The 16,676-nt window shown below is 42.5% G+C and overlaps 1 protein-coding gene across 1 annotated transcript in view; it reads left to right on the forward strand.

The window, feature by feature from the left end:
- The window catches only part of SCTR (secretin receptor), a 105,239-nt gene that overhangs the window by 75,877 nt on the left and 12,686 nt on the right, over positions 1 to 16,676 (forward strand). The window contains exons 7-8 of the mRNA XM_088475537.1: positions 1,739 to 1,892; positions 2,604 to 2,664. Coding sequence (XP_088331663.1) covers positions 1,739 to 1,892; positions 2,604 to 2,664 — 215 coding nt within the window. The remainder of the gene's footprint in view (positions 1 to 1,738; positions 1,893 to 2,603; positions 2,665 to 16,676) is intronic.

Genomic DNA, 16,676 nt, shown 5'->3' on the forward strand with positions numbered 1-16,676 from the left:
GTGCTGCTCTGTATTTACATCATGTATATAGCGTATACTGTCCCTCAGGGATTATATCCTGTGCCGCTCTGTAATTACATCATGTATATAGCGTATACTGTCCCTCAGGGATTATATCCTGTGCTGCTCTGTAATTACATCATGTATATAGCGTATACTGTCCCTCGGATTATATCCTGTGCTGCTCTGTAATTACATCATGTATATAGCGTATACTGTCCCTCAGGGATTATGTCATGTGCTGCTCTGTAATTACATCATGTATATAGCGTATACTGTCCCTCAGGGATTATGTCCTGTGCTGCTCTGTAATTACATCATGTATATAGCGTATACTGTCCCTCGGATTATATCCTGTGCTGCTCTGTAATTACATCATGTATATAGCGTATACTGTCCCTCAGGGATTATATCCTGTGCTGCTCTGTAAGTACATCATGTATATAGCGTATACTGTCCCTCGGATTATATCCTGTGCCGCTCTGTAATTACATCATGTATATAGCGTATACTGTCCCTCAGGGATTATATCCTGTGCTGCTCTGTAAGTACATCATGTATATAGCGTATACTGTCCCTCAGGGATTATATCCTGTGCTGCTCTGTAATTACATCATGTATATAGCGTATACTGTCCCTCGGATTATATCCTGTGCTGCTCTGTAATTACATCATGTATATAGCGTATACTGTCCCTCAGGGATTATATCCTGTGCTGCTCTGTAATTACATCATGTATATAGCGTATACTGTCCCTCGGATTATATCCTGTGCCGCTCTGTAATTACATCATGTATATAGCGTATACTGTCCCTCAGGGATTATGTCCTGTGCTGCTCTGTAAGTACATCATGTATATAGCGTATACTGTCCCTCAGGGATTATATCCTGTGCTGCTCTGTAATTACATCATGTATATAGCGTATACTGTCCCTCAGGGATTATATCCTGTGCTGCTCTGTAATTACATCATGTATATAACGTATACTGTCCCTCAGGGATTATGTCCTGTGCTGCTCTCTAAGTACATCATGTATATAGCGTATACTGTCCCTCAGGGATTATATCCTGTGCTGCTCTGTAATTACATCATGTATATAGCGTATACTGTAATTCAGGGATTATGTCCTGTGCTGCTCTGTAATTACATCATGTATATAGCGTATACTGTCCCTCGGATTATATCCTGTGCTGCTCTGTAATTACATCATGTATATAGCGTATACTGTCCCTCGGATTATATCCTGTGCCGCTCTGTAATTACATCATGTATATAGCGTATACTGTCCCTCAGGGATTATGTCCTGTGCTGCTCTGTAAGTACATTATGTATATAGCGTATACTGTCCCTCGGATTATATCCTGTGCTGCTCTGTATTTACATCATGTATATAGCGTATACTGTCCCTCAGGGATTATATCCTGTGCTGCTCTGTAATTACATCATGTATATAGCGTATACTGTCCCTCGGATTATATCCTGTGCCGCTCTGTAATTACATCATGTATATAGCGTATACTGTCCCTCAGGGATTATATCCTGTGCTGCTCTGTAAGTACATTATGTATATAGCGTATACTGTCCCTCAGGGATTATGTCCTGTGCTGCTCTGTAATTACATCATGTATATAGCGTATACTGTCTCTCAGGGATTATATCCTGTGCTGCTCTGTAATTGCGTCATGTATATAACGTATACTGTCCCTCGGATTATATCCTGTGCCACTCTCTCTGCAGAAGGACTGTCACTTTGTGATGATCTTCTTCCAGTATTGCATCATGGCCAATTACAGCTGGCTGCTGGTGGAGGGTCTGTACCTCCACACTCTGCTTGTTGTGTCCTTCTTCTCCGAGTGGAAGTATTTCTGCTGGTACATCGCTCTCGGGTGGGGTAAGTGCTGGTACATCGCTCTCGGGTGGGGTAAGTGTTGGTACATCACTCTCGAGTGGGGTAAGTGCTGGTACATTGTTCTCGGGTGGGGTAAGTGCTGGTACATCACTCTCGGGTTGGGTAAGTGCTGGTACATTGCTCTCGGGTGGGGTAAATGCTGGTACATTGCTCTCAGGTGGAGTGCTGGTACATTGCTCTCGGGTGGGGTAAATTTTGGTACATTGCTCTTGGGTGGGGTAAGTGCTGGTACATTGCTCTCGGGTGGGGGTAAGTGCTGGTACATTGCTCTCGGGTGGGGTAAATGCTGGTACATTGCTCTCAGGTGGAGTGCTGGTACATTGCTCTCGGGTGGGGTAAATGCTGGTACATTGTTCTTGGGTGGAGTAAGTTCTGCTACATTGCTCTCAGGTGGAGTAAGTGCTGGTACATTGCTCTCAGGTGGGGTAAGTGCTGGTACATTGCACTCAGGTAGGGTAAGTGCTGGTACATTGCACTCAGGTAGGGTAAGTGCTGGTACATTGCTCTCGGGTGGGGTAAGTGCTGGTACATTGTTCTCAGGTAGGGTAAGTGCTGGTACATTGCTCTGTTCGGGAGGCTATTATTTAAATACGTGGTGCGGTTGGTGGTGGTGGTGGGTGGGCACTGCCTGTTCGATCATTACGCTAATGCAGTGAAACTGGGTCCTATCCTATCACAATCTCTGTGTTACAGGGTCTCCCGTGGTCTTCATCATCGCGTGGTCTGTCAGCCGTCACTTGTATGAGGACATTGGGTGAGGCTGTCCCCTTGATTATGTACATTTTCCATATTATCTACTAACAAAACCAATTACAGCAATCCCTCTTTATAACGTCCCTCTCTCACCACCATAAAGTATAGTGGAATCATTATGTACAGGAATCGCTGTGATGGTGGGCTGTGGTTAGAGGCCTCTTCTCATCAGAAGCTGTCACTTGTGTCCATATCTCTGCCCAGACAATAATTCTTACAATCCAACAGGAGACCCGAGTCTATATCCTAAATACAGCTCATCCAATGTAAAACTTGTATCATTAATAATGTATTGTGTATATTCCCAAACAGAACGTACAGCATGATATTAGAAACTAGTATTTTGGACTCATCATTTGTCGGGTTGTGAGCATGTAAATTGCATGAAAAATGAGAACTGCATGGGTACCTGTACTCGAATTAATTAGCGTTTTCCCAAGACATATAAAAAGTGGCCACCCAGGGCAAGAGTCCTGGACCCCTTCTGTGTAGTGCCCCACAGGGTTTGCAAACAAAGCGTGCCCAGCGATTTCCTAAAGCCACCGCTGCTATTTAGAGATGTGGAGTTACTGAGTAAAGACATTTTAGTAAATATTTGGTCATCCTGCTTCAGAATACCCTGTCCACACCCTGTCCACACCCTGTCCACACACGGTCCACACCCTGTCCACACCCTGTCCATACCCTGTCCACACCCTGTCCACACCCTGTCCACTCCCTTGCCCATACCTTGTCCATACCTTGTCCATACCCTGTCCCTACCTTGTCCATACCTTGTCCATACCCTGTCCATAACTTGTCCATGCCCTGTCCCTAACTTGCCCATACCCTGTCCCTACCTTGTCCATAGCTTGCCCATACCCTGTCCATAACTTGTCCATACCCTGTCCATACCTTGTCCATACCCTGTTTATCAGTTGGTAAACATGAAGCTCACTATGACCACATACCGTACAGTCTAAAGATTAGTCTTGGCTTTTATTTATGGTCATCACGAAAGAAAGTCTGATAGGAAACGATTGTCACTTTAATGCCAGCGCGTTGTTTGGGACAAAGCCCCTACTAAAATTTGTCGATCTTTCACAGTCAATCAACCTTGATATCACATTTGCTTAGCAACCAGTCTAGTGCGGTTACCCAGGGCTGAGCTAGGGTCAAGATTTCGTAGTAGAATAACTGATGCTCCAACTTTGAAACCAACTACATGTCACCCTCATTTACATGTATAGCACCAAATATCACCCCAATTTACATGGACGGCAACATACATCAACCCCATTTACATGGATGGCACCATATGTCACCCCCATTTACATGTATAACACCATATGTCACCACCATTTACATGTATAAAACCATATAGCACCCCCATTTACATGTATAACACCATATAGCACCCCCATTTACATGTATAAAACCATATATCACCCCCATGTACATGGATAGCACCATATATCATCCCCATTAACATGGATGCACCATATATCACCCCCATTTACATGGATAGCACCATACAGTATATCACCGTCATTTACATGTATAACACCATATATCACCCCCATGGTCATGGATAGCACCATATATCATCCCCATTTACATGGATGCACCGTATATCACCCCCATTTACATGTATAACACCATATATCACCCCCATTTACATGGATTCATCATATAACCCTCATTTACATGTATAACACCCTATATCACCCCCATTTACATGGATTCATCATATATCACCCCCATTTACATGTATAGCACCATATATCACCCCCATTTACATGGATTCATCATATATCACCACCATTTACATGTATAACACCCTATATCACCCCCATTTACATGTACAACACCCTATATCACCCCCATTTCCATGGATTCATCATATAACCCCCATTTACATGTATAACACCATATATCACTCCCCTTTACATGTATAACACCCTATATCACCCCCATTTACATGTACAACACCCTATATCACCCCCATTTACATGGATTCATCATATATCACCACCATTTACATGTATAGCACCATATATCACCCCCATTTACATGGATTCATCATATAACCCCCATTTACATGTACAACACCCTATATCACCCCATTTACATGTACAACACCCTATATCACCCCCATTTACATGGATTCATCATATATCACCCCCATTTACATGTATAACACCATATATCACCCCCATTTACATGTATAACACCATATATCACCCCCATTTACATGGATAGCACCATAGATCACCCCCATTTACATGGATAGCACCATAGATCACCCCCATTTACATGGACAGCACCATAGATCACCCCATTTACATGGACGGCACCATAGATCACCCCATTTACATGTATAACACCATATATTACCCCCATTTACATGGACAGCGCCATATATCACCCCCATTTACATGGACAGCACCATATATCACCCCCATTTACATGGATAGCACCATATGTCACCCCCATTGCATGCATAGCACCATATATCACCCTCATTTACATGGATGGCACTATATATCACCCCCATTTACATGGATAGCACCATATATCACCCCCATTTACATGGATAGCACCATATATCATCCCCATTAACATGGATGCACCATATATCACCCCCATTTACATGGATAGCACCATACAGTATATCACCGTCATTTACATGTATAACACCATATATCACCCCCATGGTCATGGATAGCACCATATATCATCCCCATTTACATGGATGCACCGTATATCACCCCCATTTACATGTATAACACCATATATCACCCCCATTTACATGTATAACACCATATATCACCCCATTTACATGTATAACACCCTATATCACCAACATTTACATGGATTCATCATACATCACCCCCATTTACATGTATAACTCCATATATCACCCCCATTTACATGGATTCATCATATAACCCCCATTTACATGTATAACACCCTCTATCACCCCCATTTACATGGATTCATCATATAACCCCCATTTACATGTTTAACACCCTATATCACCCCCATTTACATGTACAACACCCTATATCACCCCCATTTACATGGATTCATCATATATCACCCCCATTTACATGTATAACATCATATATCACCCCGATTTACATGTATAACACCGTATATCACCCCCATTTACCTGGATAGCACCATATATAACCCCCATTTACATGTATAGCACAATAGATCACCCCCATTTACATGGATAGCGCCATATATCACCCCATTTACATGTATAACACCATAGATCACCCCCATTTACATGTATAGCACCATATATGACCCCCATTTACATGGATGGCACCATATATCACCCCCATTTACATGTACAACACCATATATAACCCCCATTTACATGGATTCATCATATATCACCCCCATTTACATGTAACACCATATATCACCCCCATTTACATGTATAACACCCTATATCACCCCCATTTACATGTACAACACCCTATATCACCCCCATTTCCATGGATTCATCATATAACCCCCATTTACATGTATAACACCATATATCACTCCCCTTTACATGTATAACACCCTATATCACCCCCATTTACATGTACAACACCCTATATCACCCCCATTTACATGGATTCATCATATATCACCCCCATTTACATGTATAACACCATATATCACCCCCATTTACATGTATAACACCATATATCACCCCCATTTACATGGATAGCACCATATATCACCCCCATTTACATGGATAGCACCATAGATCACCCCCATTTACATGGATGGCACCATATGTCACCCCCATTTACATGGACAGCACCATATATCACCCCATTTACATGGACGGCACCATATATCACCCCATTTATATGTATAACACCATATATCACCCCCATTTACATGGACAGCGCAATATATCACCCCCATTTACATGGACAGCACCATATATCACCCCCATTTACATGGATAGCACCATATGTCACCCCCATTTACATGGATAGCACCATAGATCACCCCCATTTACATGGATGGCACCATAGATCACCCCCATTTACATGGATGGCACCATATGTCACCCCCATTTACATGGACAGCACCATATATCACCCCATTTACATGGACGACACCATATATCACCCCATTTACATGTATAACACCATATATCACCCCCATTTACATGGACAGCGCCATATATCACTCCCATTTACATGGACAGCACTATATATCACCCCCATTTACATGGACAGCACCATATATCACCCCCATTACATGTATAGCACCATATATCACTCTCATTTACATGGATGGCATCATATATCACCCCCATTACATGTATAGCACCATATATCACCCTCATTTACATGGATGGCACCATATATCACCCCGATTTACATGGATAACACCATGTATCACCCCTATTTACATGGATAGCACCATATATCAACCCCATTTAGATGGACAGCACCATATATCACCCCCATTTACATGTATAACACCATATATCACCCCATTTACATGTATAACACCATATATCAGCCCATTTACATGTATAACACCATATATCAACCCCATTTAGATGGACAGCACCATATATCACCCCCATTTACATGTATAACACCATATATCACCCCCATTTACATGTATAGCACAATAGATCACCCCCATTTACATGGATAGCGCCATATATCACCCCATTTACATGTATAACACCATAGATCACCCCCATTTACATGTATAGCACCATATATGACCCCCATTTACATGGATGGCACCATATATCACCCCCATTTACATGTACAACACCATATATAACCCCCATTTACATGGATTCATCATATATCACCCCCATTTACATGTAACACCATATATCACCCCCATTTACATGTATAACACCCTATATCACCCCCATTTACATGTACAACACCCTATATCACCCCCATTTCCATGGATTCATCATATAACCCCCATTTACATGTATAACGCCATATATCACTCCCCTTTACATGTATAACACCCTATATCACCCCCATTTACATGTACAACACCCTATATCACCCCCATTTACATGGATTCATCATATATCACCCCCATTTACATGTATAACACCATATATCACCCCCATTTACATGTATAACACCATATATCACCCCCATTTACATGGATAGCACCATATATCACCCCCATTTACATGGATAGCACCATAGATCACCCCCATTTACATGGACGGCACCATATGTCACCCCCATTTACATGGACAGCACCATATATCACCCCATTTACATGGACAGCACCATATATCACCCCATTTATATGTATAACACCATATATCACCCCCATTTACATGGACAGCGCAATATATCACCCCCATTTACATGGACAGCACCATATATCACCCCCATTTACATGGATAGCACCATATGTCACCCCCATTTACATGGATAGCACCATAGATCACCCCCATTTACATGGATGGCACCATAGATCACCCCCATTTACATGGATGGCACCATATGTCACCCCCATTTACATGGACAGCACCATATATCACCCCATTTACATGGACGACACCATATATCACCCCATTTACATGTATAACACCATATATCACCCCCATTTACATGGACAGCGCCATATATCACTCCCATTTACATGGACAGCACTATATATCACCCCCATTTACATGGACAGCACCATATATCACCCCCATTACATGTATAGCACCATATATCACTCTCATTTACATGGATGGCATCATATATCACCCCCATTACATGTATAGCACCATATATCACCCTCATTTACATGGATGGCACCATATATCACCCCGATTTACATGGATAACACCATGTATCACCCCCATTTACATGGATAGTACCATATATCACCCTCATTTACATGGAGGGAACCATATATCACCCCCATTACATGTATAGCACCATATATCACCCTCATTTACATTGAAAGCACCATATATCACCCCCATTTACATGGATAACACCATGTATCACCCCCATTTACATGGATAGCACCATATATCAACCCCATTTAGATGGACAGCACCATATATCACCCCCATTTACATGTATAACACCATATATCACCCCATTTACATGTATAACACCATATATCAGCCCATTTACATGTATAACACCATATATCAACCCCATTTAGATGGACAGCACCATATATCACCCTCATTTACATGGAGGGAACCATATATCACCCCCATTTATAGACGGCACCATATATCACCCTCATTTACATAGACGGCACCGTATGTCACCCCCATTTACATGGACAGCACCATATGTCACCCTCATTTACATGGATAACACCAAATATCACCCCCATTTATATGTATAACACCATATATCACCCCCATTTACATGTATAGCACCATATCTCACCCCCATTTACATGTATAACACCATATATCAGCCCATTTACATGTATAACACCTTATATCAGCCCCATTTACATGTATAACACCATATATCACCCTCATTTACATGGATAGCACCATATATCACCCCCATGTACATGAACAGCACCATATATCACCCCCATTTACATGGATTCATCATATATCACCCCCATTTACATGTATAACACCATACATCACCCCCATTGACATGTATAACACCCTATATCACCCCCATTTACATGTACAACACCCTATATCACCCCCATTTACATGGATTCATCATATATCACCCCCATTTACATGTATAACACCCTATATCACACCCATTTACATGTATAACACCCTATATCACCCCTATTTACATGTACAACACCCTATATCACTCCCATTTACAAGTATAACACCATATATCAACCCCATTTGCATGTATAACACCATATATCACCCCCATTTACATGTATAACACCATATATCACCCCCATTTACATGGATAGCACCATATATCACCCCCATTTACATGGATAGCACAATAGATCACCCCCATTTACATGGATGGCACCATATGTCACCCCCGTTTACATGGACAGCACCATATATCACCCCATTTACATGGACGGCACCATATATCACCCCATTTACATGGACAGCGCCATATATCATCCCCATTTACATGGACAGCACCATATATCACCCCCATTTATATGCACAGCACCATATATCACCCCCATTTACATGGACAGCACCAAATAGCACCCCCATTTACATGGATGGCACCATATATCACCCCTATTACATGTATAGCACCATATATCACCCTCATTTACATGGATGGCACCATATATCACCCCCATTTACATGGATAGCGCAATATATCACCCCCATTTACATGAACAGCACCATATATCACCCCCATTTACATGGATAGCACCATATGTCACCCCCATTTACATGGATAGCACCATAGATCACCCCCATTTACATGGATGGCACCATAGATCACCCCCATTTACATGGATGGCACCATATGTCACCCCCATTTACATGGACAGCACCATATATCACCCCATTTATATGGACGACACCATATATCACCCCATTTACATGTATAACACCATATATCACCCCCATTTACATGGACAGCGCCATATATCACCCCCATTTACATGGACAGCACTATATATCACCCCCATTTACATGGACAGCACCATATATCACCCCCATTACATGTATAGCACCATATATCACTCTCATTTACATGGATGGCACCATATATCACCCCCATTACATGTATAGCACCATATATCACCCTCATTTACATGGATGGCACCATATATCACCCGCATTTACATGGATAACACCATGTATCACCCCCATTTACATGGATAGTACCATATATCACCCTCATTTACATGGAGGGAACCATATATCACCCCCATTACATGTATAGCACCATATATCACCCTCATTTACATTGATAGCACCATATATCACCCCCATTTACATGGATAGCACCATATATCAACCCCATTTAGATGGACAGCACCATATATCACCCTCACTTAAATGGAGGGAACCATATATCACCCCCATTTATGGACGGAACCATATATCACCCTCATTTACATAGACGGCACCGTATGTCACCCCCATTTACATGGACAGCACCATATGTCACCCTCATTTACATGGATAACACCAAATATCACCCCCATTTATATGTATAGCACCATATATCACCCCCATTTACATGTATAACACCATATATCACCCCCATTTACATTTATAGCACCATATATCACCCCCATTTACATGTATAACACCATATATCACCCCATTTACATGTATAACACCTTATATAAGCCCCATTTACATGTATAACACCATATATCACCCTCATTTACATGGATAGCACCATATATCACCCCCATGTACATGAACAGCACCATATATCACCCCCATTTACATGGATAGCACCATATATCACCCCCATTTACATGGATAACACCATATATCACCCCATTTACATGTATTACACCTTATATAAGCCCCATTTACATGTATAACACCATATATCACCCTCATTTACATGGATAGCACCATATATCACCCCCATGTACATGAACAGCACCATATATCACCCCCATTTACATGGATAGCACCCTATATCACCCCCATTTACATGGATAACACCCTATATCATCCCCATTTACATGGATTCATCATATATCACCCCCATTTACAATTATAACACCATTTATCACCCCCATTTACATGTACAACACCATATATCATCCCCATTTACATGGATTGATCATATATCACCCCCATTTACATGTATAACACCATATGTCACCTCCTTTTACATGAATAACACCATATAGCACCCCCATTTACATGTATAACACCATATATCACCCCCATTTACATGTATAACACCATATTTCACCCCCATGTACATGGATAGCACCATATATCATCCCCATTAACATGGATGCACCATGTATCACCCCCATTTACATGGATGGCACCATACAGTATATCACCATATATCACCCCCATGGTCATGGATAGCACCATATACCATCCCCATTTACATGGATGCACCGTATATCACCCCCATTTACATGTATAACACCCTATATCACCCCCATTTACATGGATTCATCATATATCACCCCTATTTACATGTATAACACCATATATCACCCCCATTTACATGTACAACACCCTATATAACCCCCATTTACATGGATTCATCAAATAACCCCCATTTTCATGTATAACACCATATATTACCCCCATTTACATGTACAACACCCTATATCACCCCCATTTACATGAATAGCACCATATATCACCCCAATTTACATGTATAACACCATTGATCACCCCCATTTACATGGATAGCAACATATATCACCCCCATTTACATGTACAACACCCTATATCACCCCCATTTACATGGATTCATCATATATCACCCCCATTTACATGTATAACACCATACATCACCCCCATTGACATGTATAACACCCTATATCACCCCCATTTACATGTACAACACCCTATATCACCCCCATTTACATGTACAACACCCTATATCACCCCCATTTACATGGATTCATCATATATCACCCCCATTTACATGTATAACACCCTATATCACACCCATTTACATGTATAACACCCTATATCACCCCTATTTACATGTACAACACCCTATATCACTCCCATTTACAAGTATAACACCATATATCACCCCCATTTACATGTATAACACCATATATCACCCCCATTTACATGTATAACACCATATATCACCCCCATTTACATGTATAACACCATATATCACCCCCATTTACATGGATAGCACCATATATCACCCCCATTTACATGGATAGCACAATAGATCACCCACATTTACATGGACGGCACCATATGTCACCCCCGTTTACATGGACGGCACCATATATCACCCCATTTACATGGACGACACCATATATCACCCCATTTACATGGACAGCGCCATATATCACCCCCATTTACATGGACAGCACCATATATCACCCCCATTTACATGCACAGCACCATATATCACCCCCTTTTACATGGACAGCACCATATATCACCCTCATTTACATGGATAGCACCAAATATCACCCCCATTTACATGGATGGCACCATATATCACCCCCATTACATGTATAGCACCATATATCACCCTCATTTACATGGATGGCACCATATATCACCCCCATTTACATGGATAACACCATGTATCACCCTCCTTTTCCTTTGATAGCACCATATAACAACCTCATTTAGATGGACAGCACCATATATCACCCCCATTTATGGACGGCACCATATATCACCCTCATTTACATGGACGGCACCGTATGTCACCCCCATTTACATGGACAGCACCGTATGTCACCCCCATTTACATGGATAGCACCATATATCCCCCTTACATTGATAACACCAAATATCACCCCCATTTATATGAATAGCACCATATATCACCCCCATTTACATGTATAACACCATATATCACCCCCATTTACATGTATAGCACCATATATCTCCCCCATGTACATGTATACCACCATATATCACCCCCATTTACATGTATAGCACCATATATCACCCCCATTTACATGTATAACACCATATATCACCCCATTTACATGTATAACACCATATATCAGCCCCATTTACATGTATAACACCATATATCACCCCCATTTACATGGATAACACCATATATCATCCACATTAACATAGATGCACCATATATCACCCCCATTTACATGGATAGCACCATATATCACTCCCATTTACATGGATAACACCATATATCACCCCCATTTACATGGACAGCACCATATTTCACCCCATTTACATGGATGACACCATACATCACCCCCATTTATATGGATGGCACCATGCATCACCCCCACTTACATGGATGGCACCATGCATCACCCCCACTTACATGGATGGCACCATACATCACTCCCATTTACTTGGACAGCACCATATATCACCCCCATTTACATGGATAACACCTTATATCACCCCCATTTACATGGATAGCACCATATATCACCCCCATTTACATGGATAGCACCATATATCACCCCCATTTACATGAACAGCACCGTATGTCGCCCCTATTTACATATAGCTTTCACAGTATGTATAGAGCTCACTGTATGCTACTCCTATTGACATTGATCCACTGTACGAGGTGAGGCTATTAAATAACGAGACTGATGCTATAATTTATGTTTAATTATATTAAGTACATTTTATCTCCGTTCCCCTTCTATGTACTCCCCTTCTGCAGCCACACACCGCTGCATTCTTATCTTCCCCTGGTCAGAGCCGCGCTGTAGCTCATTATCCGTCAACTGTCTCCACAGCTCCGTCATTTTCTTCTTTATCTCAGTAACTGATGCACAACGGGTTCCCTTGTTACAGATGTGACTTTAGGGAAAAGAGAGAAGTCACAGGGTGCTAGGTCTGGCGAGTATGGAGGGTGCTCTAGCACTGCCATCTTTTTCTCAGCCAATAGCTGCATCACAGAGAGAGCTGTGTGGGTACAGATGTGACTTTAGGGAAAAGAGAGAATTCACATGGTGCTAGGTCTGGCGAGTATGGAGGGTGCTCTAGCACTGCCATCTGTGTCTCAGCCAATAACTGCGTCACAGAGAGAGCTGTGTGGGCTGGTGCGTGGTCCTGATGGAGGATGAAACCATTTTTTCACAATTCTGTCCTCTTTCTTCTGATTCTCTCCCACAAAGGTGCTAGAACATGTTGTTTTGATTCATCATTCGGATGCTGAGTCAACAGTCAATTCGAACAATTTTCTAAAAAAAAAATTCCGGTGGGCGTTATGGCCACTTTAACTAAAAATTTAATACGTCGCTCTACTTTTAAACGAAGCATTTTTACGATGCGCGGGAAAACACAACTTCTTTGACCGCTGTGTGACAGGAAACTGTCTGTGTGAAGCTTGCAAAAACGTTTCGGGATAGTCCGAGGTCTATGTTCTCCCCACTCCCTTTTAATTTACGCAGAATGGTTAATTTTTTACAGTACAGTATCCTTATTTAATAGCCACACCTCGTATGTCGCCCCTATTTATATGGAGCCCATCTTGCTACCAGGTGACCCCGAGTCTCACCAACCCATGGATCCGCCCCTTCACTAATAAATGTACAATCTGACATTCATTTTACTGTTACCCAACTAAAACTAAATGCTATATTTCACCCACAATGCAACAGAAAACTAATCACGGGCATTGTGTGTCTTTATTTTCAGCCCTTTGATGTTTTGGGGCGATGTTTACAATCCTAATAATGCTAGTCGATAAATGGAGAGTGTCTCCGCACAAGTTTGAAAACAATTATATATGGCCAATGTCTCAGGCTGTATGGCAAAGGAACCTAAGTATTGCATTCAAATAGAATAATCAGATAATCAGAAATGCCATCAACAGATAAAGTTGGCGGTGCTCCCCTAAGAAAGATAAAGTATCAAGAAGGGGAAAGAGAAGAAAACTCTTTTTGTTGGGGGCACAAACTTATAGAAATCTATTAAAATATTCTTTAATGTTATCAATGTAAAACTATTCGACAATACATAGACGTCACGTAACACACAAGTAACATGTAAATATGCGCACTGGATGCTAGATAATCTACATCAATCTCACATATCAATGTAATAAAGGGATTCCATCCTATTCTATCCAAATATCTGAGGTCTATTGAATATAAGACACCGTAATAAAAGGGCGAACATATAATAAATGTATATTAGTGTATGATCTGCAAGACTGCAACAGACTTATATAACTAATGGTGGTATGAGTATCAAAGAGATGACAATAGAAAAAGTATGGTTTACAAGAACTGCTCAGATCACGGAGTGAGATACTGCTGTTAATTCATCTGCTAGAAAGCATCCAATGATTTTAATGAGTTCCCCTCCTTGGTGGCCGTTACAACAGTGAGAAAAATACAGATTAGTAGTCAGGGCCGGATTAAGGTCTGTGGGGGCCCCTGGGCAACAAACTTGGGGGGGGGGCCCTATATACCACCGTTTCTCGTCACCCTAGGATTTTTTTTTCTTTCTATTCACCTTAATGTCCCCTGTAGATGTGCCCCTTATGCAATGTCCCCAGTAATGGTCCCCCCTATACAGTGCTCCTTATACAATGCCCCCAGTAGTAGTCTCACCCTATTCAGTGCCCCCAGTAGTAGTCCTCCCCTATACAGTATCCCCAGTAGTAGTCCCTCCATGCTCTGCCCCCAGTAGTAGACCCCCCCTATACAGTACCCCCAGTAGGAGTCCCCCCCATGCTCTGCCCCCAGTATTAGTCTCCCCTATACAGTGCCCCCAGTAGTAGTCCCCCCCTATACAGTGCCCCCAGTAGTAGTCCCCCCCATGCTCTGCCCCCAGTAGTAGTCCCCCCCTATACAGTGCCCCCAGTAGTCCCCCCATGCTCTGCCCCCAGTAGTAGTCCCTCCATGCACTGCCCCCAGTAGTAGTCCCTCCATGCACTGCCCCCAGTAGTAGTCCCCCCCTTTACAGTGCCCCCCAGTAGTAGTCCCCCGGTATACAGTGCCCCCAGTAGTAGCCCCCCCCTATGCATTGCCCCTAGTAGCACCCCCCCCTATACAGTGCCCTCATGGAGTGGCCCCCCTATACTGGTATGCCTGTAGCGTTCCCCCCTATGCAGTGACAGTTCTGCCCCACATGCACACACACAAACAAAAAAAACTTACCTGAATCCCTGCTCCCGTCGCGAGTCTCGGCTCTTCTGTTGCAGAGATGGGAGAGACGTCAGCGTCATGACGTCTCTCCCATCATCACCAGCTGCGGGGGGGGAGCCGGAAGGCGGAGCTCATGAGTGAGCTCCAGCCGACTCCCTCAGCTGACGAAGCAGCCAATCAGAGTCTGTGTGACTCTCATCGGCTGCTGTAACATACACACAGCTGCCGCCGGCGGCTGTGTGTATGTCACTGTGTAGTGTGGACTGCGCAGTGGCGGAGGGGGCACTAGCGGCGGGCGCAGACAGTGCACCG

This window comes from Taudactylus pleione, unplaced genomic scaffold (genome assembly GCF_031769625.1).
Source record: "Taudactylus pleione unplaced genomic scaffold, aTauple2 ptg000173l, whole genome shotgun sequence".
NCBI lineage: Eukaryota > Metazoa > Chordata > Amphibia > Anura > Myobatrachidae > Taudactylus > Taudactylus pleione.